The 27639-nt window shown below is 46.0% G+C and overlaps 1 protein-coding gene across 3 annotated transcripts in view; it reads left to right on the top strand.

The window, feature by feature from the left end:
- LOC137541564 (small ribosomal subunit protein eS21-like) overlaps window positions 1–27639 on the top strand; it is a 235382-nt gene that overhangs the window by 185346 nt on the left and 22397 nt on the right. For 2 of the 3 annotated variants that reach the window (XM_068262934.1, XM_068262933.1), the window contains exon 2: window positions 26605–26684. In XM_068262934.1, the coding sequence (XP_068119035.1) occupies window positions 26635–26684 (50 nt within the window). In that variant the 5' untranslated portion in view covers window positions 26605–26634. Of the gene's footprint in view, window positions 1–20013; window positions 20117–26604; window positions 26685–27639 lie in introns of those variants that run through there. The other variant, XM_068262932.1, reaches the window with a different exon arrangement.

Consider the following 27639-nt stretch of genomic DNA (forward strand, 5'->3'; position numbering starts at 1 on the left):
CCATTTACATAGAATCGCTCTTCTGGCAGCTATCATTATGATATGGCACAAAGAAGAAGGGTTCTCTTGTATCGAATTGGAAGAGGTAAGAAAAGAATTAAAAAGCATTAGCATTCATGACTTTGTTCATTTTTTTTTTTTACATATTTTATTTGTATATTGAAGTACCAAATCCCAGAATGACTGAATTTTCGGGCATTCCCACATGCAATGTATGAGATCAGCATTATTTAGGGAACACTTCGGTCAGTATGGGTTATAGCCAGATGGTGCTATTTTATATTTGATGTTGAATGCATATTTGTCCCTATGAATGAAAAGCAAATGCGGGGACCTCCACTTCTCATCTCGAATAACCTTTCTGACCACCATATTTCCTTCTAAAATCTGTTTTCCCACCCCCTCTTCATTTAATATTAGTCCCCATTTTTTCATGGCATTAGATGCTATGCTGGGATTTGTCAGATCCCTAATCGCTGCGTATAGTTCAGCCAGGGAAATATGTTTGACAGTTGGTTTTAATATGGCATCAAATTTTGTGGGTGTCATGATGGAAGAATCGAATTGAAGATTCGCAGCAGCCATTGATCTGATCTGAGCATAGGTTAAGACGTCACCTATAGGTAGATCAAATTTCTGCCCCAGTTCAGAGAAAGCTAACCATTTCCCTTCCCGATGTTAAACATGTGACCCAAGGATTTCAGCCCTTTTTCTTCCCACCTAGCAAATTATTTTTGCTGGATACAGGAGGGGAAATTGGGGTTACCCCAAATTGGAAGGTACTTAGAGATTCTATATAGAAGTTGGCATTTTTTTCCTGACAGCTTTCTAAGATGCAATTGGTGTCTCTAAAGATAGTTATGTTTTAGCCTCGGGGACATTTTTAAGGGAAGCATGCAGAAGACCTGTTAGGGACCAGGGGAGTGCTTGCTCTTGCTCTAGTTTTGTGTTAGAGTATTGTTCACTTAAAGCTGAATATAACCCTGCATTTTAACTTTGCTCTAAAACATTATTTACAGTATATTATATGCAACCAGCATTTTTTTATTAGACCAGCATTGGAAGGGTTACACAGAGCTTTAAAGTTCCTGGAGATTTCTGCAGACGCATCGGAAGCTGACATATTTATTTATTGTATTTATAAAGCGCCAACATATTACGCAGCGCTGGACAATAAATAGGGATACAGACAATATTTAGGGGTGACATACAGCAAAATGACAATACCTGAATACAAGAAAGACCAGATCATGCAGCACAGTATGAGTACAAGGTAATGCTTAGTCAGTCACTGGATGGAGCATGGAGATTAGGCAAGTTAGGTTCACTCAGATGCATAGCATGGATACACAGTAACGGAGGTGCATGATCAGGTTGGACACAAAATGAGGAGGACCCTGCCCAAAGGCTTACAATCTAGAGGGAGAGGTAAGGACACGAGAGGTAGGAGACCAGAGTTCAGCTGTGGGTTTAGAGCACTTGTGAGGGGTAGTAGGCCAGAGTGAAAAGGTGAGTTTTAAGGGCTTTCTTGAAGATGTTGAAGGAGGGGGCTGCCCTAATGGGTGGAGGTAGGGAGTTCCATAGTGTTGGAGCAGTTTTTGAGAAGTCCTGGAGGCGTGCATGGGACTGGGTGATGCGGGGGGCGGTTAGGCGAAGTTCATTGGAAGAGCGGAGTGAGTGGCTAGGTGTGTACCTCTGAGTAAGATCGGAAATGTAGGTTGGACAGGTTTTGTGGACAGATTTGTAGGTCAGACACAGTATCTTGAATCTGATTCTGGACTGGATAGGAAGCCAGTGGAGGGATTCAAGGAGGGGATCCGCCATGGTGGAGCGATGGGAGCAGTGGATAATTCTGGCTGCTGCATTCATGATGGACTGCAGTGGGGCTGTTCGGGTCATAGGGAGACCAGACAGCAGGGCATTGCAGTAGTCAAGGTGGGAAATTATGAGGGCATGGATGAGGAGTTTGGTGGTGGCAGAGGTCAGGAAAGGGCGAATCTTACAGATGTTACGAAGGTGGAAGTTGCAGGACTTTGTGAGGTTTTGGATGTGGGGAGTGAAGGAGAGTGCGGAGTCCAGGGTGACACCCAGACAGCGGGCTTGAGAGGTAGGATGAATGGTAGTGTGGTTAACAGTGACATGCACATCTGGGAGGTTTATGGATGTCCGGGGTGGGAAGATCATAAATTCCGTTTTGTCTAGGTTTAGTTTCAGGAACCTAGCGGACATCCAGGAGGAGATGGCTGATAGACAGGAGGAGACCTTGTCCATGGTAGTGGTGGATATGTCAGGGGTGTGGAGGTAGATCTGGGTGTCATCTGCATACAGATGATAGTTAAAACCCATGGAGGAGATAACCTTGCCAATGGAGGATGTGTATAGGGTGAACAGTAGGGGGCCAAGGACCGAACCTTGGGGCACTCCCACCGAGAGGTGGTTGGGGGTGGATGAGGACTCATTGAAGGCGGTTGTGAAGGAGCGGTTGGAGAGGTAGGATGAAAGCCAGGACAGGGCAAGATCGTGGATGCCCATGGACTGGAGGGACTGGAGGAGTAGGGGATGATCTACTGTGTCAAAAGCTGCTGAAAGGTCAAGAAGGTGTATTTACCTTCAGCTTTAGCATTGACCACTTTGGTGAGAGCAGTTTCGGTTGAGTGGGCAGGCCGAAATCCAGATTGCAGTGGGTCTAGCAGTGAGTTGGTATTGAGGAACTGGGTCAGGCGTTTGTGAACCAGACGCTCATGGAGTTTTGAGGCAAAGGGGAGGAGGGAGATAGGACGGTAGTTGGAGGGTAGCGAGGGGTCAAGGGAGGGTTTCTTGAGCAGGGGTAGTACAGTGCCCAGCTTGAAGTCTGAGGGGAAGGTGCCTGTGGATAGGGAGAGGTTGAACAGGGTAGTGAGGACTGGTGCCAATTCCGTGAAGTGAGGCTGGAGTAAATCAGAAGGGATGGGGTCAAGGGGGGAAGTAGTGGTATGGGAAGTCTGCAGTAGGTGGATGACTTCCTCGGTGGTAGTAGGGGTGAAGGATGTGAGGGGAGGATAGGGTGGAGGAGGAGCTGGTTGGGAGGGGGTGGGAGGTGAAGATTTGAGATTGGATATACATTTTTTTACATAAATGTATCTAAGTGTTGAATGTGACTCACTCTCTCTGACTGAGGAGCTGGAGGTCAGCCAAAGAGTGTGTAACATTTATCAATAGATACATTTAACTAAATAGAATGTAACAATCTGAACTTCTGCATATCTCTCCAAGGAACTTTAAACCTCTGTGTTTAACCCTTCCAATGCTGGTCTAGTAAAAAAAAATGCTTTTTGCATATAATATGCTGTAAATAATGTTTTAGAGCAAAGTTGAAATGCAGGGTTATATTCCGCTTTAAAGAGGCACTTAAGTGTACTAAAAAAAAAATGAGTTTTACTCACCTGGGGCTTCCCTCAGCCACCTGCAGCCGATCGGTGCCCTCGCAGTGCCTCTGTGATGCTCCAGGCCCCGGCGGCAACCACTTCCGGTTTCGCCATCAGGACCTGACAGGCATGGGAACGCGAGTGATTCTTCGCGTTCCCATCCAAAATATCGCCCCCTATGCTGCTATTGCGGCCAGGAGGCTCTTGAGACCCTGGGCTTCTTTGATTTCCAAATAAATTTTGACCAAGCTGAATTAAGCGCCGTTACATCTTTATGTTTCAGGAGGAGTGGGAGTGTCTGCAGAGGATACAGCAGCCTTCCCATGGAGAGCATTTTTATTTAAGCTACTCGGCCCGCAAAGCCGATTGGAAAATTCTGCCATTTTTCCAATTGGGCTATGATGTTCTGGACTAGTGGAGTATAGTTAAGGGCATATAGTTGAGTGGGGTCTCTGCTGATATTTATTCCCAGATATCTGATTTTTGTCACAGTTAAATTTACTCCCAAGTGTGTTCAAGGAGTCGTGTCTGCTCTTGAAGATAAGGGGAGGAGTTCGCTCTTATCTAGGTTGACCACAAATCCTGACAAAGCGCCGACCTCTATAATCTGCATTGCTATGGGGACTTGAGTTACTGGGTTGGACAAAAAAGATATCATCTGCAAATAATGCCTGTTGGACCCGTTTGGTACCCACTTCTATTCCCTCTAATTTAGCTCTCAAAAGGATCGCTAATGGTTCTAATGCTAAATAAAAAGAAGTGGAGAAAGTGGGCAACCCTGCCTCGTTCCCCTATTTAAATCAATAGTTCTGAACAGGAAACCGGGCATAGAAATTTGGGCCTTTGGATTAGAGTACATAGCCTTCAGAGCATTAACCACTTGAGGACCACAGTCTTTCTACCCCTTAAAGGATACCACAACTGACATGTGGCATAATGAGTAGGACATGTGTATGTACAGTGCCTAGCACATAAATAACTATGCTGTCTTCCTTTTTTTCTTTCTCTGCCTGAAAGAGGTAAATATCAGGTATGTAAGTGGCTGACTCAGTCCTGACTCAGACAGGAAGTAACTACAGTGTGACCTTCACTGATAAGAAATTCCAACTATAAAACACTTTCCTAGAAGAAAATGGCTTCTGAGAGCAAGAAAGAGATAAAAAAGGGGGAAATTCTTATCAGTGAGGGTCACACTGTAGTCACTTCCTGTCTGAGTCAGGACTGAGTCAGCCACTTACATACCTGATATTTACCTCTTTCAGGCAGAGAAAGAAAAAAAGGAAGACAGCATAGTTATTTGTGTGCTAGGCACTGTACATACCCATGTCTATCTCATTATGCCACATGTCAGTTGTGGTATCCTTTAAGGACCAGAGCCTTTTTCTCCATTCAGACCACTGCAGCTTTCACGGTTTATTGCTCGGTCATACAACCTACCACCTAAATGAATTTTCCCTCCTTTTCTTCTCACTAATACAGCTTTCTTTTGGTGCTATTTGATTGCTGCTGCGAGTTTTAGTTTTTATTATATTCATCAAAAAAGACATGAATTTTGTCAAAAAAATGACTTTTTTTAACTTTCTGCGCTGACATTTTTCAAATAAAGTAAAATTTCCTATACATTTGAGCGCGAAAGTTATTCTGCTACATGTCTTTGATTAAAAAAAACACCATTCAGTGCATATTTATTGGATTGGGTAAAAGTTATAGCGTTTACAAACTATGGTGCCAAAAGTGAATTTTCCCATTTTCAAGCATCTCTGACTTTTCTGCCCACCTGTCATGTTTCATGAGGTGCTAAAATTCCAGGATAGTATAAATACCCCCCAAATGACCCCATTTTGGAAAGAAGACATCCCAAAGTATTCACTGAGAGGCATGGTGAGTTCATAGAAAATTTTATTTTTTGTCACAAGTTAGCGGAAAATGACACTTTGTGACAAAAAAAAAAGTTTCCATTTCTTCTAACTTGCGACAAAAAAAAAATGAAATCTGCCACGGATTCACTATGCTCCTCTCTGAATACCTTGAAGGGTCTACTTTCCAAAATGGGGTCATTTGTGGGGTGTGTTTACTGTCCTGGCATTTTGGAGGGTGCTAAATTGTAAGCACCCCTGTAAAGCCTAAAGGTGCTCATTGGACTTTGGGCCCCTTAGCGCAGTTAGGCCGCAAAAAAAGTGCCACACGTGCAGGGCCGGATTTGTACTTTTCTCCACCCAAGGTCCACTGTCACCAAACCGCCCATCCCCCCCCCCCCCCACCACCACCACCACCTACATCCTGAATGTAGAAAATTGTTCAGGTTACCCTCTTTTACATTAATTATGTAGGTTTCTATATATTGCACTATATTGATATGAAGCCCCACCCTTCCCATGCTGATCAGCCCAGGCTGCTATTTTATGCTAAATTTTCCTCCAAGAACATTCTGGGACATCGGGTGTTTCTGCTGACTTTGTGCACAGACAGTAAACAATGTTTGCAGTTTTTGCACCTTTCCAGCGCATGCCTTGTCCCCACCATGGTGTCAAATCAGTGTTATGATTGGTACCTCTGTTCCGAATGCTTTAAAGGACAACTGAAGTGAGAAGAATATAGAGGGTGCATATCTATTATTTCCGTTTAAACAATACCGGTTACATGCCAGCGCTGCTGATCTATTTGGCTGAAGGAATGTCTGAATCACACCAGAAACAAGCATGCAGCTAATCCAGTCAGATCTGACAATAATGTCAGAAACACCTGCTCTGCTGCATGCTTGTTCAGGGGCTATGGCTAAAACTATTAGAGGCAGAGGATCAGCAGGGCTGCCAGGTAACTTGTATTGTTTAAAAGGAAATAATAGATATGGCAGCCTCCATATACCTCTCACTACAGTTGTCCGTTAAAACAGAACTCAAATTTAAACTGATGCGCACTGTGACGAGGGGGGTTAACTCACCATTGTCACCACATCTGTGTGCTGCCCTACACATAGCATTTCAGGTCTCCAGCTACTTCATCGTTCAAAGTTGGAAGTAGATTGAGAGCAGAGGCATGCAGCATGAAGGGCAACACTCAAAGGCAGCGACAAAGGTGAGTTAACTGAGCTTCTGCAGTGCGGATCAGGTTAAATTTGAGTTCTGCTCAAAAAAAGGAAAAAAAAACCTCTTTTAACTAGTGTGATTTTAAAGTAAACTTGAGGATTCTTTCAGACACTCATAGCCTTGTAAAGGTGGCCACTAACGGTCCAATTTCTAGCGAAAAATCGTTCGAGCGATCAGAAATTCTGATCTGATTGGTTGTAAATAATCTCCGTAGGTGAACACAATCGATTATGAACGAGTGAAAAAGATGTCGCCCGAATGAATTTTTGTCTAACCAAAATTTGGATTTTTTTGTTGGTTGTGATAGATAGGAAGTATTGGTTCGTTGATAGTGTAGTGAACGATGTATTTCACTTCCGATCAGAATTTCTGATCGCTCAAATGATTTTTCGATAGAAATTGGACCGCTAGTGGCTACCTTTTTTTTTTTTAACAGAGAATTTTTATTGAAATTTTCACAAGTTATATACAATAACAAACCCTAGAAACCTCCACCCCCCACCCCATCACCCCAAAGAACCCCACCCAGGGAGGCCCTGCCCCTTTGGGCATAAATCAGTCCAGTGTCCATTATAGCAATCATATCCTATAGTCCAGAAAATAAATATTACGTTAGTCACATTGATCATGAACAGCATATACCATATGAGTTACCTTGTCAAACAGATTACATGTGTAGATCTTCAACACTAACGGTGATATCGAGATTGGGAATGACAGAGTTGCTGTTTTCCACCCAACAGCCCCATACTTTATCAAACTTAGTGGGGTGTCCCCTAGTCTGATACGTGAGGCAGTACAGAGGGAGACTTTGATTAATTAGAGATTTGTAGTTGCTTACCGAAGGGGGAACCCTCGATTTCCACTTAAGAAGAAGACATTTTCTGGCATAGAATAATGCCAGTTTGATAAATAGTTGCTTATGCTTACCACAAGTAACATTGTCAACAATTCCCAACATTGAGGCCTTAAATGAGAGGTCCACAGGTTTGTGTAGGATTTGAGTTAGTAAAAGGGTTATTTGATACCAAAACCTCTGGACCGGCTCACACTCCCAAACACAATGGATGAAACCTACGTCAGGGCATCCGCACTTGTAGCATTCCGAGCCGGAACCCCAGCCCATTTTAGAAAGTTTGAGGGGGGTATAATAAATTTGGTGTAGCCACTTGATCTGAATTAGCTTATCGTTGGCGCTGATAACACTGGTCATAAAGGAGGATTCTACATCTGCCCACTCTGCTGGGGTGAGTTCACACAGTTCTGATTGCCATCTGGCCTTAGTGGACTCAAATCTCTGAGAGCCCAACTTACATGATAAGGCTAAATAGAACCTAGAGATTTGTTTAGAAGTGTCTTTATTCAGCAACAATATCTCTAGCTCGGAGGGCTCAATGCGGACCCCCGACGTTCCCATCTGGGATCTGATAGCATCTCTGAGTTGGAAGTAGCGGAACAGGGAGCGCCTTGGGAGGCCAAACTCGGATCTGAATCTATTAAATGTTTTGAATTCTCCATTTACGAAAATATGGTTGACATATTTAATCCCTAATTTAACCCAAAATTGGGAGTCCTCCATCTTGTATAGTTCCGTTAGACGGGGATTTGCCCACAGTGAAGTACTAGGGGAAATGGTGCCCTCTAGAGAGGGAAACATTTTGGATACTGCCTTGTAATTTTTTAACGATGCATTTAATAGTGAAGAGCCTTGTTTGTTAGGGACTATGCCTCTAAATATTATATTGGTTAGAGCTTCATATGAGGTGGCGATATCTGCTTCTAGGTTCATGGAGGCGTCTGATCTGTCCGCGCTCAGCCATTTTTGTATATAAGTTAGTTGTGCAGCAAAGTAGTACAGGTGGAAGTTGGGGAGCGCCAAGCCACCACATGTAGTCGGGAGACGCAACGTGGATAATGCCAGGCGAGGAATGGAGCCACCCCAGAGGAAACCCGTGACCATTGAGTCTATTTTTACAAAGAGGTGCTTAGGAATATATGTAGGTGAGGCCTGGAGAATATATAGGAGTTTGGGGGCGCAGACCATTTTTATTATTGTGGCTTTGCCCACCAGGTTGAGTGGCAACTTGCCCCAAGTTTTGAATTTATCTCCCAAGGACCCAATTAAAGGCGCAAGATTGGACTGGACATAGTCCTCTATCCTTCTGGATATATTTATACCTAGGTATTTAAAGGAGTCTGCTACCATCAATTGAGAGGAAGGGTCTATTTTCCTCTCTCGGCCCCCGGGTCCAGAGGGAAAAGGACGGATTTAGTCCAGTTCACCCTCAACCCGGAAACCGATTGAAAGGAGTCGTAAATTTTGAATACCTCTACCAGCGACGGGCCTGGGTCCGCCAAATATAGAAGTACATCGTCCGCATAAAGTGAGATACGTTCCTCAATTTTCTGCACCCGAAGACCTCTAATCAGTTGGGAGGATCTAATGTACTCTGCTAGGGGTTCCATTGCCATGGCGAACAGTAAGGGGGACAGGGGGCACCCCTGTCTAGTGCCCCTGTGTATCGTAAATGGATTAGATATATATGAATTGACTCTCAATCTGGCCCGGGGATGAGCATATAAAATGTCAAACCACCTCCTAAACGTCTCCCCAAAACCCATTTTACCCATAACTGCCCTCATGTATGACCACTCCACAGAGTCGAAAGCTTTGTGCGTGTCTAACGACAGTATAACTCTGGACCCTTTATTACTATGGGGGAATTGTATATTAGAAAATAGGCGCCTAATATTAGATTTAGTGGACCTACCGGGGATGAAGCCCGTTTGGTCTTCGTGTATTAACTTGGTAATATGTTGATTAAGACGATTGGCCAGGACTTTTGCTAATATTTTTGCGTCTGTGTTTATTAACGAGATGGGTCTGTATGATTCGCAAAGATCAAGATTTTTGTTGGGTTTAGGAAGTAAAATAATCAGGGCTTCATATAATGAGTCAGGGAGTGTACCTGTTTCCAATGAGTGGGCAAACATTTTAGCTAGCTTGGGAATAGATATTGCTTTACTTTTTAGATACCATTCCGATGGGATTCCATCCAGACCTGGTGTTTTGCCTTTTTTGAAGGATTCTATGGCCATGGAAATTTCAGCTTCTGAGATGGGCGAATCCAGTTCCAACCTGGCGTGCTCATCAAGGATAGGTAGATCTATTTCATTTAAAAACAGAGCTATGGATTTCGAACACTCACCAGTTTTGCTAGCGTACAGATCTGAGTAGAATTCAAAAAATTCTTTGGCTATATCTGCCGAGGTAGTGCAGAATGTACCTGTCATTGAAAGTATACGCGGGATAGCATTCAGGGTTTCATTCGTTCTCAGCATATATGCTAAGATTTTACTGCATTTATTGCCGAATTCGAATGATTGCTGTTTGGAAATTATCTCCCTGCGTTTTGCCCGTCTCACCACTTCCAACTCATAAGTTCTTCTTGCCATAGCCCAGGTTTCATATGTATCAGGCCCAGGGGCGACGATGAGTTGAGATTTTGCTTCATTTAATTTACTCTCATGAAACTCCTGTGAAGCTTGAGCATTTTGTCTGATTATAGACATAGATGCTCTGAATGTCCCCCTCAGCACTGCCTTGCTCGTATCCCAGCATATGTTAAAGTCGGCTGATCCTGTGTTTTCAGACCAGAAGAGTACCATAGACTCTTTACATGGAGTGAGGATTGTCTGGTCCTCCAGCCACCATGGACCCAATCGCCAATGATTTGATTGCTTCTCATTGAGGTATCTGAGGTCACATACCATTGGCGAATGGTCCGATATACCATGAGAGAGATATTTTATCTCCTCTACCAGTGTCAGCAAGTCCCTAGTGCCCAGGCACATGTCAATCCGAGACATTGACTTAAATTGGTCAGAGTAGCATGAAAAATCTGCTTTGTCAGGAAAGCGCCATCTCCATAAGTCTGTTAAATCTAGTCTTGACATCCACTCCTTCAACGCGGGAAAGGCCCGCAGGCTTTTGGATAATTTGTCTTTTTGTGGGTCTATGACCGCATTAAAATCCCCGGCTATCAAGATAGGATTGTCAAACTTATCTCGGATTTTACTGGTCAAGGCATCAAGGACTGAGACGGAGAAGGGAGGGGGGATGTAGAGAGATACCAACGTGAGTAATTTTCCTTCTATGGCTACTGTAATTATTGTGAATCTCCCCGCCGCATCAACCTGGACACTAGATATTGTGCCTGGGAAGCTTTTACTGATTAATATTGCTGTGCCCCTTGAGAAGGAGGAAAAGTGGGCGACGTGATAACTAGCTATCCATGGTTTTTTTAGTGAAAGTACTTTACCTCCAGTTAGGTGTGTCTCTTGCAGACAGATTATGTGTGGAGAGAGTTTTTTTAAATAGTCAAACACCAATCTACGCTTGATAGCATTGTTCAGACCTCTGACATTCCAAGACACTATACGTAAGTTAGCCATGATCAAATAACATGGTATAGGACTGGACTATTAGATTGCTATTTAGTAGATCTGTGGCCAAATACCAGGGTTGTAGGGCCCCCCTTCCCTGATCCCCAACTATTCTACAGAACCCCCGAACTCCTAACCCACCCCACTCCCTGATTGTAACTCCAGGAAGCTTCATTCCCAAACTTACTTAACTTGGGTGATTAAAGTGGCCAGCCCTCCCCACCCGTGTTAAGCAGATTACTTTTAAAGCCTATACTCGCACACCCATGCCCCTATTAGGTTAGGTATACAGGCAAATATAACTGTCAATCAAGTGATAGTCCCAGTTGAAGTTTTATAAGGATATTAAACGAGGGATAGCTAAATTATGGTATACAGAAATAGACAATGTGGGACCAATTGGGTCCATATTGCGTATGTAAGAGAGCATTAGGACTGACAAATATACCACATTTAGCACTATGACACAGGAAAATGCATATATATAGAAGGCAGCATATGTTATAGGATTAAAGAACATAATGAACTGGAGAGGAACAAAAAGGGAACAGCATATCAAACTAGCAACCTCGCCTCTCACTGCCTAGACAAGTCACGGCATATCAGGATAAAGGCTGTGTGATCCTAGGACCTAAATGGAAGGTATAGTTAGTTCCATAGTTACGGAAAGAATTGCGTGCTGCGCAGAGACTGGTTCCTTTTGTCACTCTGGAAGACCTTGTTCGTCGAGCCATTGAGAAACTTCTTCTGCTGTGAGGAAGAAGTGGGCCTTACTCCCTTTCATGATTTTCAGCTTTGCAGGATACAGCATATTGTATTGCAGCTGGTTGTCACGTAGTCTCTTTTTAACGTGGAAAAAAGTGGCTCTCTTCTTCTGTATTTCTAACGAGAAATCTTGGTAGACAGCAACTTTCGCCCCCTCAATAAAGAGTTCTGGTTGGTTTCTGACTTCTCTCAGGATAGCAACTTTATCCCTGAAATTTAGAAATTTCATCACAATCGGTCTAGGAGCTGCTCCCGGTTTTGGCGGGCCCCCAGGCACTCTGTGCGCTCTCTCTATTGCATAGGCGTGCGAGACCGTTAAATCTGGTAGAGCCTCTTTAAACCAGTTCTCAAAGAAAATTTCTGGTTGGGGGCCTTCAGCTTTTTCTGGGACCCCCACTAGCCTGAGGTTACATCTACGTGCCCTGTTCTCCAGGTCGTCAAGCTTGGCAGAGTGGGCTGAAGAAGTTCCAGTTACCCTTTGTAGATTTTGTTGCATGGGGGCGACAGTGTCCTCCAAGTCACTGACTCTGCGCTCAATCTCTTTAGTGCGATCTTTAACTTTAGACAGGTCGTGCTTGACAAAAGAGAGGTCAGACTGAATGGAATCTAGTCTGGAAGTTAAGGATGTGTGCAGCAGCTTTATAGCCTCCATAATTTCTGCTCTTGATGGCTCCTCTGCAGCCTGGATTTCTTCCTCCATTATGTCATCCCTTACTTCACCACCTACAGCCAGTGTCTGTTCCCCCAGGTCTTTTCCCTGCTTGGGTGTGGATGCTTGTGCAGGCTGGATTGTTGTGTGGTTACTGGGGGAGCTTCTGGGTGACTTTTGCTGCGGGTGAGTGCCTGCACGAGGAGAAGAGGTGGAGGCCTGTGCGTCTCCAGCCCTGCCCGCCCCCTGTGCGTCCTCTCTCCCTTGCAGATTGTTTTTCCCTTTGTCTTTTTTGGGCATGGTGGGGGATACAGGCTGAGTCTTACCGGCAGGGTCAGCCGCTTGTGTGTGCTCCGGTGAGCGCGAGCTGGGAGGCACTTCTTCCCTTTCCATGGCTGCGTGTTGGTGGGCTGTATGCGCGTCGGCGCCATCTTGGCCTGCCGCGCGGGCGAACCGCGCGAGTCTCTCGGCTGGGCTTGCTGCCTTCTGGGAACTTCGTGAGACCATCCCTGCACACCGCTGCGAACTCCTCAGTCTCTGGGACCAGACCGAGGGCGGCTGTGCGAGCTTGGAGAGCAGGATACCGGCGAATTTGCCACGGGTGGGAGAGAGCTGGAGATCCGTGCTTCTTCACAGCTCCATGGCCGGCCACGCCCCCGCTAGTGGCTACCTTAAGTCCATTGGTTCCTGCGCAGTCAATTCAATTGTGTGGCTATTCCCTCCTGAAAGATCACAAGTCACAGGCTACTGTGCATGTGCGTCCCAGGTCGCACATTTCTTATGGCTGGGAGCGTTCTACTCATGCGTAGAACGCTCCCAGCAGCAGAAGCTTGATTGAGGAGTCGCACGGCGTGGGCCATGCATGTGCAGTAGCCCACGACTAGTCTAGTGGAAAAGCGACACAACATAACAGACCGTGAGGAAACCAAGGGACCTGTAAGGCTACAAGGGGCTGGAGGAAGCCCCAGGTAAACAAAATAGAACTTTTCCATCTGTCTCAGGGACCACACATGCAAACTAAAGTGCGACTGAGCATGCGCTGGACAGAAGCAGAGCATTAGGGGGCCACAGCAAAGACAGAGGATGGGGAACAGTAAGCCTAACCCTGCATATAAATACCTTTAAAATAACCTATATACCTAATACCTAAAAATAACATTTGGTTTGAAGGGTGGGGGGAGGTGACACATTAACCATCCATCAATAGTACTGTCATTTTACATCACATCATGTCACAGAGAAGAGTTCTGTTCACTTACAGCAGCCTGAGGGAGCGGGTCTCCTGAAGGCTGGAGGGCAGCAGACTTTACAGTAGGGAAGGGAGTCCTGATGTCCTCGGCACCTGCACACTGGGGCTCTTATCCAACCATCAGCCCCAGCGGCACCACAAGACCTCCCCATCCGCGACACACACTCCTGTGTCCTGGCTCTGGCGGCTGACGTCATGCAACATGACTTGATTGACAGCGGGGCATAGAAGCGCCCGCTGCCACTAGAAGCTGCACTACCTGGGATTCGGGAGCGAGAGTCTGCCTGCTGGCTAATGCAGGTTCGCTCACTCCCATCCTGCTTCACTCTACCGCCGCATGTGCTCCGGAGTCTTCTCTTCTCCTCATAGCCAGTAACCACGCCCGCCCCCACCCGCTCCTCTGCTCACACAGTCAGTAGCAGAGCAAAGCTGGGCGAGCGGGTGCGGACTTGCGGAGCCAGAGGAGCGCATTCATGGACGGTGACAGGTGCAGTTAACCTGTCACCCGCCCCTCGGACAACAGCTATTTTTGGCGCCCTAGTCCTGGGTCTTGGGTGCCTTTCCGCAAATCCGGCCCTGCACATGTGGTATTGCCGTACTCAGGAGAAGTAGTGTAATGTGTTTTGGGGTGTGTTTTTACACATACCCATGCTGGGTGGGAGAAATATCTCTGTAAATGACAATTTTTATATTTTTTTTACACACAATTGTCCATTTACAGAGATATTTCTCCCACTCAGCATGGGTATGTGTAAAAATACACCCCAAAACACATTGTACTACTTCTCCTGAGTACGGCGATACCACATGTGTGGCACTTTTTTGCACCCTAACTGCGCTAAGGGGCCCAAAGTCCATTGAGTACCTTTAGGATTTCACAGGTCATTTTGAGACATTTGTTTTTAAGACTACTCCTCACAGTTTAGGGCCCCTAAAATGCCAGGGCAGTATAGGAACCCCACAAATGACCCCATTTTAGAAAGAAGACACCCCAAGGTATTCCGTTAGGAGTATGGTGAGTTCATAGAAGATTTTATTTTTTGTCACAAGTTAGCGGAAATTGATTTTAAGTGATTTTTTTCACAAAGTGTCATTTTCCGCTAACTTGTGACAAAAAATAAAATCTTCTATGAACTTACCATACTCCTAACGGAATACCTTGGGGTGTCTTCTTTCTAAAATTGGGTCATTTGTGGGGTTCCTATACTGCCCTGGCATTTTAGGGGCCCTAAACTGTGAGGAGTAGTCTTAAAAACAAATGTCTCAAAATGACCCTTGAAATCCTAAAGGTACTCATTGGACTTTGGGCCCCTTAGCGCACTTAGGGTGCAAAAAAGTGCAACACATGTGGTACCACCGTACTCAGGAGAAGTAGTATAATGTGTTTTGGGGTGTATTTTTACATATAGCCATGCTGGGTGGGAGAAATATCTCTGTAAATGACAATTGTTTGTTTTGTTTTACACACAATTGTCCATATACAGAGAGATTTCTCCCACTCAGCAAGGGTGTGTGTAAAAATACACCCCAAAACACATTATACTACTTCTCCTGAGTACGGCGATACCACATGTGTGGCACTTTTTTGCACCCTAACTGCGCTAAGGGGCCCAAAGTCCAATGAGTACCTTTAGGATTTCACAGGTCATTTTTGTTTCAAGACTACTCCTCACGGTTTAGGGCCCCTAAAATGCCAGGGCAGTATAGGAACCCCACAAGTGACCCCATTTTAGAAAGAAGACACCCCAAGGTATTCCATTAGGTGTATGGCGAGTTGATAGAAGATTTTATTTTTTGTCACAAGTTAGTGAAAAATGACACTTTGTGAAAAAAAAACAATAAAAATCAATTTCTGCTAACTTTTGACAAAAAATAAAATCTTTTATGAACTCGTCATACACCTAACAGAATACCTTGGGGTGTCTTTTTTCTAAAATGGGGTCACTTGTGGGGTTCCTATACCGCCCTGGCATTTTACGGGCCCAAAACCGTGAGTAGTCTGGAAACCAAATGTCTCAAAATGACTGTTCAGGGGTATAAGCATCTGCAAATTTTGATGACAGGTGCTCTATGAGGGGCCGAATTTTGTGGAACCGGTCATAAGCAGGGTGGCCTTTTAGATGACAGGTTGTATTGGGCCTGATCTGATGGATAGGCGTGCTAGGGGGGTGACAGGAGGTGATTGATGGGTGTCTCAGGGGGTGATTAGAGGGGAAAATAGATGCACTCAATGCACTGGGGAGGTGATCGGAAGGGGGTCTGAGGGGGATCTGAGGGTTTGGCCGAGTGATCAGGAGCCCACACGGGGCAAATTAGGGCCTGATCTGATGGGTAGGTGTGCTAGGGGGTGACAGGTGGTGACAGCAGGAGGTGATTGATGGGTGGCTCAAGGTGTGATTAGTGGGGGGAATAGATGCAAGTAATGCACGGCGAGGTGATCAGGGCTGGGGTCTGAGGGTGTGGGCGGGTGATTGGGTGCCCTAGGGGCAGATAGGGGTCTAATCTGATGGGTAGCAGTGACAGGGGGTGATTGATGGGTAATTAGTGGGTGTTTAGAGGAGAGAACAGATGCAATGCACTTGGGAGGTGATCTGACTGCGGGTCTGCAGGCGATCGGATGGTGTGGGTGGGTGATCAGATTGCCCGCAAGGGGCAGGTTAGGGACTGATTGATGGGTGGCAGTGACAGGGGGTGATTGATGGGTGGCAGTGACAGGGGCTGATTGATGGGTGGCAGTGACAGGGGCTGATTGATGGGTGATAGGTGATTGGCAGGTGATTGACAGGTGATCAGTGGGTTATTACAGGGAAGAACAGATGTAATTAATGCACTGGCGAATTGATAAGGGGGGGGGGGGGGGTCTGAGGGCAATCTGAGCGTGTGGGCGGGTGATTGGGTGCCCGCAAGGGGCAGATTAGGGTCTGATCTGGTAGGTAACAGTGACAGGTGGTGATAGGGGGTGATTGATGGGTAATTAGTGGGTGTTTAGAGAAGATAACAGATGTAAACAATACATTTGGGAGGTAATCTGACGGCGGGTTTGCGGGCGATCTAATGGTGTGGGTGGGTGATCAGATTGCCCGCAAGGGGCAGGTTAGGGGCTGATTGATGGGTGGCAGTGACAGGGGGTGATTGATGGGTGATAGGTGATTGGCAGGTGATCAGTGGGTTATTACAGGGAAGAACAGATGTAATTAATGCACTGGTGAATTGATAAGGGGGGGTCAGAGGGCAATCTAAGCGTGTGGGCGGGTGATTGGGTGCCCGCAAGGGGCAGATTAGGGTCTGATCTGATAGGTAAAAGTGACAGTAATTAGTGGGTGTTTAGAGGAGAGAATAGATGTAAACAATGGATTTGGGAGGTGATCTGATGTCGGATCTGCGGGCGATCTATTGGTGTGGGTGGGTGATCAGATTGCCCGCAAGGGGCAGGTTAGGGGCTGATTGTTGGGTGGCAGTGACAGGGGGTGATTGATGGGTGATTGACAGGTGATCAGGGGGGATAGATGCATACAGTACACAGGGGGGGGGGGGGGTCTGGGGAGAATCTGAGGGGTGGGGGGGTGATCAGGAGGGGGCAGGGGGCAGGGGGGGGAATAAAAAAAAATAGCGTTGACAGATAGTGACAGGGAGTGATTGATGGGTTATTAGGGGGGTGATTGGGTGCAAACAGTGGTCTGGGGGCTGGGCAGGGGGGTGTCTGAGGGGTGCTGTGGGCGATCAGGAGGCGGGGGGGGGCAGATCAGTGTGTTTGAGTGCAGACTAGGGTGGCTGCAGCCTGCCCTGGTGGTCCCTCGGACACTGGGACCACCAGGGCAGGAGGCAGCTTGTATAATACACTTTGTATACATTACAAAGTGTATTATACATTTTGTAGCGGCGATCGCGGGGTTAACATCCCGCCGGCGCTTCCGTATGGCCGGCGGGATGTTGCGGCGGGTGGGCGGAGCCAGTTGCCGGGGGAAGCGCGCGTCATCGATGACGCGATAGTTCCCCCGGCATACGAAAAGGACGCAACGCCCTTGGGCGTATTGCGGTCCTTTAGGGATCCACTTTGCTGCCGCCCATCGGCTGTGGGCGGTCGGCAAGTGGTTAAAGAAGTTACCTCCAAAATGTTGCTGACCTAGGACCTCAAACAGCCAGTCCCACTCCACCTGGTCAAACGCCTTTTCCGCATCTATGCTTAGAAGGGCTGCTGATTTATGAGTTATGGGGCATGCTCTTACTTGTTCTAGGATAGTAATCATTTTTCTAATGTTAGTTACCGCTGCTCTCTTTCTAACAAAGCTCACTTGGTTTGGGTGAATTAACCTAGGCATGATGTCTGCCAGTCTATTGGCCAAAATTTTGGAGAGGAGTTTTACATCTAAATCTATAAGAGAAATAGGGCGAAAAGAGGAGACTAGCTCTGGGTCCTTCCCTTTCTTAGCAATCCGCTTAAGTGAGCTAAATGTCCCGCGAAAGGATAGTTTCCCGTGTGAAGTATCTTATTGTAGACTGCGGCTAGCGTCAGAGAAAAATCTTCTTTGAGGATTTTAAAATATTCAGAGGACAGTCCATCAAGACCTGGAGCCTTTCTCAAAACCAGTGAGGTAATAGCTGCCTTAATCTCTGCCATACTGACATCAGCATTTAGTAATGCCTGTTCTTCTTCTGTTCATTTTTTGTAAGAAGGTTTGTATATTTACCTGTTGGGGGGGGGGGGGGGTTAGAGGAATAAAGTTGCTGGTAGAAGGTAGCAAATAGGTTACATACTGTTAAGGGATGGTGAGCAAGCACTCCCCTTTATCTCTGACTTCGTGTTGAAGAACATCTTTTTGGTCAAGGAGGCTAAGAGTATGCCAATTTTTTTCCCCATGTTTATAATAATAGAGATTTATATTTGGTCTATGAGTTTCCTCACACACTCTAAGCCAGGTATCGCAGGTAGACGTAATCCAAGCTTTTCTATTTGGATCTGTGGAATTAGATCTATACTTAGTATATGCTTGTCTCACCTTTAGTACTGCATCTGCATAACTTTTATTTGCATCTAATTTTTTCTTTGATTATCCCGTAATTTTGCCTCTAAGAACAGCTTTAGAAGCTTCCCCGAATAAGCTAGGATTGTCCATATGTTGAGTTGTCACCCTAATACTATAGCCACCAGTTCTTTAGAGTAGTAAAATTTTCATCCGTATACAGATGAGAAGGAAAACTCCAAATAAAGTTATCACCTTTGGGCACTAAATCAAGCAACTCCATAACTACTGGTGCATGGTTGGAAATAACCATGTCTTGTATGCTAGCTTCCAATAATCTCGCTGAAAGTTTATTACAAATAAAAATAATAGCACGCAGCGCTATTGCTCCTCTGAGCAAGCCGATTCCTTGATGCTGCCCTGGCTTGCTGCAATTTTGGAGGGAGGGGGGAGCGCGGAAGGGGGGGCCCTAGGTGAGGGAGGGGGAAGGAGGCTTCCCCCCCTCCCCGCCGCTCTGTGCACAATTTCCCCCCTTCCTGCACTGTGCCCCCCTCCTCAGCTCTGGGGGGCCCCCAGGAGGGAGGGCGGCCGGGGCCCATCGGTGGTTTGGTGGGTCAGTACGAGCCTGTGCCAATCTGATTCCATTTGTGGGGAAATATGCTGCCAATCTGATTCCATTTGTGGGGAAATATGCTGCCAATCTCATTGCACTTTGTGGGGAAATATACTGCTAATCTCATTGCATTTTGTGTGGAAATCTTATGCGAATCTCATTGCATTTTGTGGTCGGCGGGCCCTCCACCATGTGGTGTGGAAAAAAAAAAAACGGCCCTCCATGCCACGAAGTTAGACAGCACACTGCTAAGGTCTTGTATATTTGGCCCCACCCATGACCACATCCACATGCTATTGTGATCGTCCTCTTTTTTTGGAAATCAAAATATGGTCACCCTAGTGTCAGGTAGCGGTCCATCAGCTGCAACAAGGACCCCTGATGTGCAGCTTTACTCCATGGGTGAGATGGTGGGCGATTTTGGCTGGCAATCGCTGAGTACTGGGCTGGGAAGTGAGGCTGTCAGCCGGAGCTCTGCTCTTACACCGCCACCATGCTGCACTGGACCTGGAAGTCTATAAGTATACGTCTAGAAGTAGAAGATGCGTTCAACCATGTTGATTATTAATTTTTACGAGGGTTAGTCAATTATATGCAAATGTGAGTTAATCATAGTAATTTGATGCAGCTGGAGATGCTGCTGTGGAAGGGGGGGGGGGGGGGGTACTGTGTTTCTTAATTTGTAAAGCGCCATGGCAGAGGTTAGCGCTTTATAAACCAATAATAGTATAGCGGAACAGTGCGATGTATGGCGCCGTGCATGCGCAGCACGATTCCGCCATCTTGCTGTGGCCCGAAGTAGTAGTTAGGCTCTAGTGGCGTCATGTTGCCGTGGAGACGCGCTAGGAGAGTGACCCGGAAGTGCACCCCGTGGCCGCTGTAGAATAGCACTACCGGGGCGGCGCTTCCTTCTCTTTCGTGTCGGCCATAGCAGTGAGCGGAGGTGAGCGCGGCGCTGTGCGGCTGTGTTGTGACTGGAGCGGCTCCGGGGTTTCCCTGGCAGCGTGTGCGGGGGGCTGAGTGATGAAGGGGGCTCCGGGGCTGCTGTGCGGGGTCAGAACCGCCTCGTGCGCCCTGCAGGGGGCGGGGGGGGGGAACCGGGACACGTGCGCAGATGCTGAATTAGTGTCCCGCCGCCTCAGCTGCTTCTCTCTCTTCAGTGTACAGATAATGAGAATGCTTCATGGCATGCCCATAATCCCCGAACTCGTCACACACTGATAGAGGCCCGTTATTCCTACACCTCTCTGTCAGGGAGCCTATCACTTGCAGACATGGCACACCCCAATACAGCCAGGAAGGAAATGGGAGGACATTTCTAATATAACCTTTATTTATTGAAACACGACAGAAAGCTGTGATAGATTGGAAATGTCAGTGCATAACATCAGTTTTTAACACAAATCAGTGGAAAACGTTTACGGGGTGGGGGGGGGGGGGGGGGTGATCATACTTACCTAAGCTGAGGTAACCCTGTGGCTTTATATTTATATAGCACCTACATCTTCTGTAGGGCTGTACATAGTGCAAAACAAATATTGTGTAACATAGATACTTATAGAACCTGTAACAAAAAAAAAATAGTTTCCCTGGGGGGTACTCTCCTTGGGAGGGGGAAGCCTCAGGGTCCCAATGAGGCTCCCCCCTCCCCTGTAGCTGCAGGCAATCCAGCGCTGGCTCCCCCTGAGATGTCTGGCGATCCTCCCTCGACAAGCCTGATATTTACCTTTCCTGGCTCCAGCGGGGGCGCATTCATGCTCTCCTCTAGACCCCCCTGCATTCTTGGAGATCGGGTATATTTTATATTGGCTTTAAAACTCTCAGTAAACAAAACATTCCACAGAGATGCACCTGAAAGCAGAATATTGCAATAAATAAAACCTAAAATGGGCAATTCTATTCATTTATTATTTTTCACTACAGTTCTGCCTTAAAGAGAGTCTCTTAAAAACAAACAAACAAACAAAAAAAAACCTTTCCTCAGGGGAGTGTGGGGGGGGGGGGGGGGGGGGACTTCTCAACTGTACCTGCGCAGGAGGTCATACCTGATGGGGTTTGGCTTTTTCTGCCCAAGTAGAAAGCCACTAATGCACAGTTCCCCAACCCTGTCCTCAAGACCCACCAACAGTACATGTTTTGCAGAAAACCAAAAGCAAACACCCCCCCCCCTCTAGATTGTAAGCCTTTGGCAGGGCCCTCTCCCCTTGTGTATCATACTTGACTGTGTGCACTTTACCCAGATTTATAGAACTTGTATTATTACCATTACTACTCCAGTGTATGATCTGGCATTGTACTACTATCTGCATTGTGTTGTGTATCTTATTACCTGTATTGTTGTATCTATTGTCTATTACCTGTCTTGTGCTGTCACCCCTGTTATCATTGTCTGTAATCCTAGTTATTGTACAGCGCTGCATAATATGTTGGCGCTATATAAACAGGGCTGTGGAGTCGCGCAATTTTGGGTGCCTGGAGTCGGGGAAAAAATGCACCGACTCCTAATGAATTTGTAACTGTAATTAAAATAGAAAATATGATAAAACTTTCTATTTCTCAGATAATAGTCATTAAAAATAATGTATATATACAGTAATAGCTGTGCTTAGTCCACAAAAATGAAATAAACCAATCAAAATTAGTTACTTGTGCTGCTTCAATAAAGCAGTCCCTGTATTTTTAAGGTCAGATATACATATCTGATTGTGACTGTATATATGATGTGTACACAGGAATCTCTTATATATGTTACGGCCAGAACCCGAAGTTTGGCCACTTCTAGTTCTGGCCGGCCACTTCGGGTTCTGGCCGGCCAATGCGCGAAGTGGCCGCTGCGCTGCGGCCAATGTGAGGAATGGAATGAATCCTGTAACATTCATGTATCTTCTGACCGCAGCGCAGCGGCCAAACGTATCGCAACTTAGTTATTTTAATGAAATTAAGCCGGCGGCAATGAAACAGATGAAGCCGCCGGCTTTTTCTCTGCCTCTCTCTCTCTCCTTCCTCTCCCCGCCTCTCTCTCCTTCTCTTATTATGGGCAGCACTCGTGTCCCCCCTTCAGAGTCGTTCGTCGCGCCAGGGAGAGCAGGGCGGGGAGGCTGCAGACATCGCTTCTGCCAGCACCCCGCTCTGCAGGAACGGCAGGCTTCCCTGGTGCGACGAACGACTCTGGAGGGGGACACGTAGTGCTGCCAATAATAAGAGAAGGAGAGAGAGGCGGGGGGGGGAGGAGAGAGAAAGAGGCAGAGAAAAAGCCGCCGGCCTAATTTCATTAAAATAACTAAGTTGCGATAGGTTTGGCCGCTGCGCTGGGGCCAGAATATACATGAATGTTACAGGATTCATTCCATTCCTCACAATGGCCGCAGCGCAGCGGCCACTTCGCGCATTGGCCGGCCAGAACCCGAAGTGGCCGGCCAGAACTAGAAGTGGCCAAACTTCGGGTTCTGGCCGTAACATATATACTAAATAACATCTATGCTGTAAGAATAAAGCCTGATGTGTAGCTGTGTCACTAATAGAGATGGTCAATGAGATGGAAATAATTCTGCATTGATGCTGATTTATGCAAATGTATGCACTCCCTTTGCTGATGAAATCAAATAATTTGATATGTTGTTAAAATTTGGTTTGGTGACTACAAATTAAATGGTACCTGAGACGGATGAAAAGTAAAGTTTTATACATACCTGGGGCTTCCTCCAGCCCCCTTCAGGCTAATCAGTCCCTCGCTGTCCTCAACCACCCGGATCTTCTGCTATGAGTCCTGGTAATTCAGCCAGTCAGCGCTGTCCGGCCGCATGCCGCTCCCACAGCCAGGAGCGTTCTGCACCTGCGCAATAGTGCTGCACAGGTGTAGTATGCTCCTGGTGGCGGAGTGTGCATGCGCACTACGCCCGACTGGCTCAAGTACCTGGACTCCTAGCAGAAGATCCAGGTGGTGGAGGAGGACAACGAGGGACTGATTATCCTGAAGGCGGCTGGAGGAAGCCCCAGGTATGTATAAAACTTTAATTTCATCTGTCTCAGGTTTACTTTGTTACACAGTAGTACTATACTCTACATATGCACTCTCCACAGAGCTGCAGGGAATCCACTGAGAATGCTGTGCACATTGAATACAGGGTGTTGTCTGTTTACAATCTCCTCATTCCCCTGCAGAGTACCTGCACATCATTCTTACATGTACCCACACTTACATTGCCTAGGGCCTGATAGATGTTCTTTGTTCCGGTTTGTACCTTTTACAAGTACTCTTACCAAGGACTAGTTTTAGTCTAAAGGGAATAAATATAGTAGTCTACATATCCTTTTCACTTCAGTTGTCTTGTAAAATTCCTAAGCGTTGGCAGTTAAGAGACGAATTTCATGTTACATACTTTTAATCAACAAAATTGTAATATGCAAATTAGAGGAGTCGAGGAGTTGGAGTCGGTGGAATCCTAAACTGAGGAGCCGGAGTCGGTGGATTTTTGGACCGACTCCACAGCCCTGTATATAAATCCAATAAATAATAATAATACACAGGTGAGGTACCGTATATGAGTATGCAAGCAAGCCAACCCGCATGTAAGCCAACCCCCCAACTTTCACCTGAAAAAAACGGAAAAATGATTGACCCCCATATAAGCCGGGGGTAGGAAATGCTGGCTGCCTTATTCCCCTAGTGTGTCCCAGTATAGCTAGTATAGTGCCCAGTATCGCTAGTATAGTGCCCCAGTATAGCTAGCATAGTGCCCCAGTATAGCTAGCATAGTGCCCCAGTATAGCTAGCATAGTGCCCCAGTATAGCTAGCATAGTGCCCCAGTATAGCTAGCATAGTGCCCCAGTATAGCTAGCATAGTGCCCCAGTATAGCTAGCATAGTGCCCCAGTATGGGTAGGTGGGTGGGTAGGTGGTGCCCCTCCCCGCTTCCCCCCGCGGCCGCCGCTGCTATTAACTTAGGCGGCGTCGCTTCCTCTATCCCTGTCCTGCTCCGATAACTAACTCATTCACAGCAGCGCGCCCCTCGCTGCTGTGATGATGGAGGAAACCATAGAGAGCGGTTCCCATAGTAACGGCATCGCCGCTACAGGAAGCCGCTCTCTATGGTTTCCTCCATCACAGCAGCGAGGGGCGTGCTGCTGTGAATTAGTTAGTTATCGGAGCAGGACGGGGATAGAGGAAGCGGCGCCTCCTAAGGTAATAGTAGCGGCGGCCGCAGGGGAGTGCGGGGAGGGGCAGCACCTACCCACCCACCTACCCATGACTCGCAAGCAAGCCGACCCCCCAACTTTTGGGCCACTTTTGGGGGGTGAAAAATTCGGCTTGCTTGCGAGTATATACGGTAATTAGTGTCAGCAGAGCTGACTAACTAACTGGATTTCCACAAAACATGCACGGTTGGTGGGCCTTGAGGACAGGGTTGGGGAACACTGCACTAATGCACCCTTGCACAGTGGCAATTAAGACGGCAATCAATCTCAGGGGTCTGCTGGGAAGGATGGGGGGGGAAAAGCCTCTCTAGTATCCAAAGGCTTTGACCTTTCAAGGTAAGTACTACATGGGGCATTTTTCCCACTTCAGGTTAACTTTAAATCAAACTGAACACTGGACTTTCTTTTTTTTTTTTTCCTCCAAATGTACCGCCACGTACCTGAGCTCCATAATGGTGCGTGCCATTGGGGGGCATCATTACTTACCTATGGAGTGCTGGTCCATGGCCTGTATAACTTCCACCATCTTCTTTGCACGACCATCAGCTTCTGCTGGCATTTGTAAATCCTAGCGAAATCATCCATGTGCTGCAATGCATGCCATGAAATTTAGTTAGTTGATGTGAGAACAGGTCTGTACAGTACTTTGATCTCGCAGCATACATTGCGGGTATGTGTGTGACCCTGCCAGGAATTGCAGATGCCAGTGAAAGCTGAAGGTTAGGTGAAGAAGATAGTGCATGTCGTATGCAGTGCTGAGAAGTCAGCAATGTTTGAGTACCTGGAGCTAGTGGTTTCAAAAACTAAGGAGTTGGATGATATTTGTTCCAACTCCACAGTCCTGGTCGTATGGGCTGGAGCCTGGAAGAGCTGCATCTTGGAGGTAAAGCCTTGTACACACTTTCAATGGTGATTGGCAAATCACTGACCAATTTGACCACCTCCATGTAGTATGAGGGTCAACAGATATTAAATACTATGAGCAGATTGTGTAAGTAAGCTCTCATACTACATGGAAGTTTTAAAAATTGTCAGTGATTGGCCACAAACAATTGAAAGTGTGTTCTGGGCTTAAAGTGACACTGAAGCGAAAAAAAAAAAGATATTATGATTTGTATGTGTAGCACAGCTAAGAAATAAAACATTAAGATAAGATACATCAGTGTGATTGTTTCCAGTACAGAAAGAGTTGAGAAACTCCAGTTGTTATCTCTATGCAAACAAGCCATTAAGCTCTCCAACTAAGTTAAGGTGCCCATACACTCGTCAGATTGGCAGCAGATAGATAAGAAATGCATCTGATGATCTATCTGATGCGTTTTTAGAACATTTTTTACCAGGATAGAATTCCAATAGATTTCAGTTTGAAATCTATTGAAATTCGATCTGATGGCATTTTTTTGCCATCAGATTTCCATTAAGGCCAATGCAAACTGATAAGCAATCTCATCAGATCGACCTAAATTTTCCATCCTGCCTGGTCGATGGAAATCCATTGAAATCGATCAAAATCGGCCATCGATCGGTCGATTGGCCAACCGATTTTCAAACGATCAATCGATCGATCGGTCAGAAAATCGGCTGAGTGTATGGGCCCCTTTAAGTCATGGAGAGGGCTGTTATCTGACTTTTATTATCTCAACTGTTCCTGGACTATTTACTTTTCCTCTGCTAGAGGAGAGGTCATTACTTCACAGACTGCTCTGAAAGACTAATTTTGAATGCTGAGTGTTGTGTAATCTGCACATATTATAGAATGATGCAATGTTAGAAAAAACACTGTATACCTGAAAATAAAAGTATGAGAATATTTTCTTTGCTGCTAATCTTCTAGTAATTATTCATAGTACACAACCAATTCACTATATCATATTTTTTTTTTTCGCTTCAGTGTCTCTTTAAGTAATGGCGCTTCCCGCACCCACATTCGTACATTTAATTTCAATCTTTTCTTATGGGCAAGTGTTTTTTTTTTAAATCCATTATGGTCAGTATCTGGGGTTATTTTACAAAATCTGCATGTTTAGGGGGGAAAAAATCATTCCTGCAAGGCCTGTAATCCTATAGATAAAAGGCAATGGCAGTAGATGTTTATTAGACAAGTGGACACCTATCTGTATCCACTCTTCTCATGTTCTCCATGGGTTCCTATATGTAATTTAGAGCAGTTGTTGTGAATTTCTGTATTACAGTGCTTTTTTCCAATTTATAAACTGTTCTTATTTTGTCTTTGACAGGTCCTTGTGACATAAGCCAAGGTGCAAAATGCAGAACGACGCTGGTGAATTTGTGGACTTGTATGTCCCCCGTAAATGGTAGGAACTGTTTTGCTTATCATTGCTCGATTCATACAAACAGAAGCATTTAAACTAAGATTACACACGTTAGTTTGATTTTCATAATAAAAGTGGTATGGGTGCAAAGTATGTACTTTTAGCACTCTTCGTAACACTCAGGGCTCGTTCCCACTATCGCGAATCTGCATGCGTCCAACGCATGCAGATCCGCACATGTAATGCAAGTGGATGGGCCTGTTTCCACTGTAGCGTTGTTGAGGTGCGTTTTTTTCAGCGGTAAAAAAACGCACAAAAGAGCCAACGAATTCGCCTGCGTCGGGAATCCGTGCGAATCGCCGCTAATGTATTTAATAGTAAAAACGCATGCGTTTGTTACATGCGTTTTTACCCGCAATTTCGCGTGCGATTTCGCACCTTTTTCAATTTTATTTAGCCCTGGCAGTGTCATGGTTAATTTCGCATGGCACCCTGCCATGCGAAATCGCGGGTAAAAACGCATGCGGAAACGCATCCGCATGCGTTTTTACAAGCGTCGGAATGCGGCCGAAATCGCGTCGCAACAGTGGAAACGAGCCCTCAAGGTGGGTACGCACATCCGATAAATGTCTTTGAAAACTGAAAGATCACAGACCAATTTTATGTAATAATGAGAGCATACTCTACACAGTCTATTCTATGGAGCTGAACTCCACATCAGATAAAAATCTTTGCAAGATGCTGCACACAAAGATGCTGTAGACATTCAAAAGATCAGTATCTGCAAAAGATCTGTTCCTGCAAAAGACCGTTCCTGCAAAATGCATTCATAGTCTATATCTGCAGATCTCATACACACCTTGTTTAACAGACATTCATCTGCAGATCAGATCCACCAGGATGGATCTTCAAATCTGCAGATGATTGTCAGATCTGCAGATGAATGTCTGTTAAACAAGGTGTGTTTGAGGATCTGCAGATATCGTAGACTATAAAT

Source organism: Hyperolius riggenbachi, chromosome 12 (genome assembly GCF_040937935.1).
Source record: "Hyperolius riggenbachi isolate aHypRig1 chromosome 12, aHypRig1.pri, whole genome shotgun sequence".
In the NCBI taxonomy this organism is placed as follows: domain Eukaryota; kingdom Metazoa; phylum Chordata; class Amphibia; order Anura; family Hyperoliidae; genus Hyperolius; species Hyperolius riggenbachi.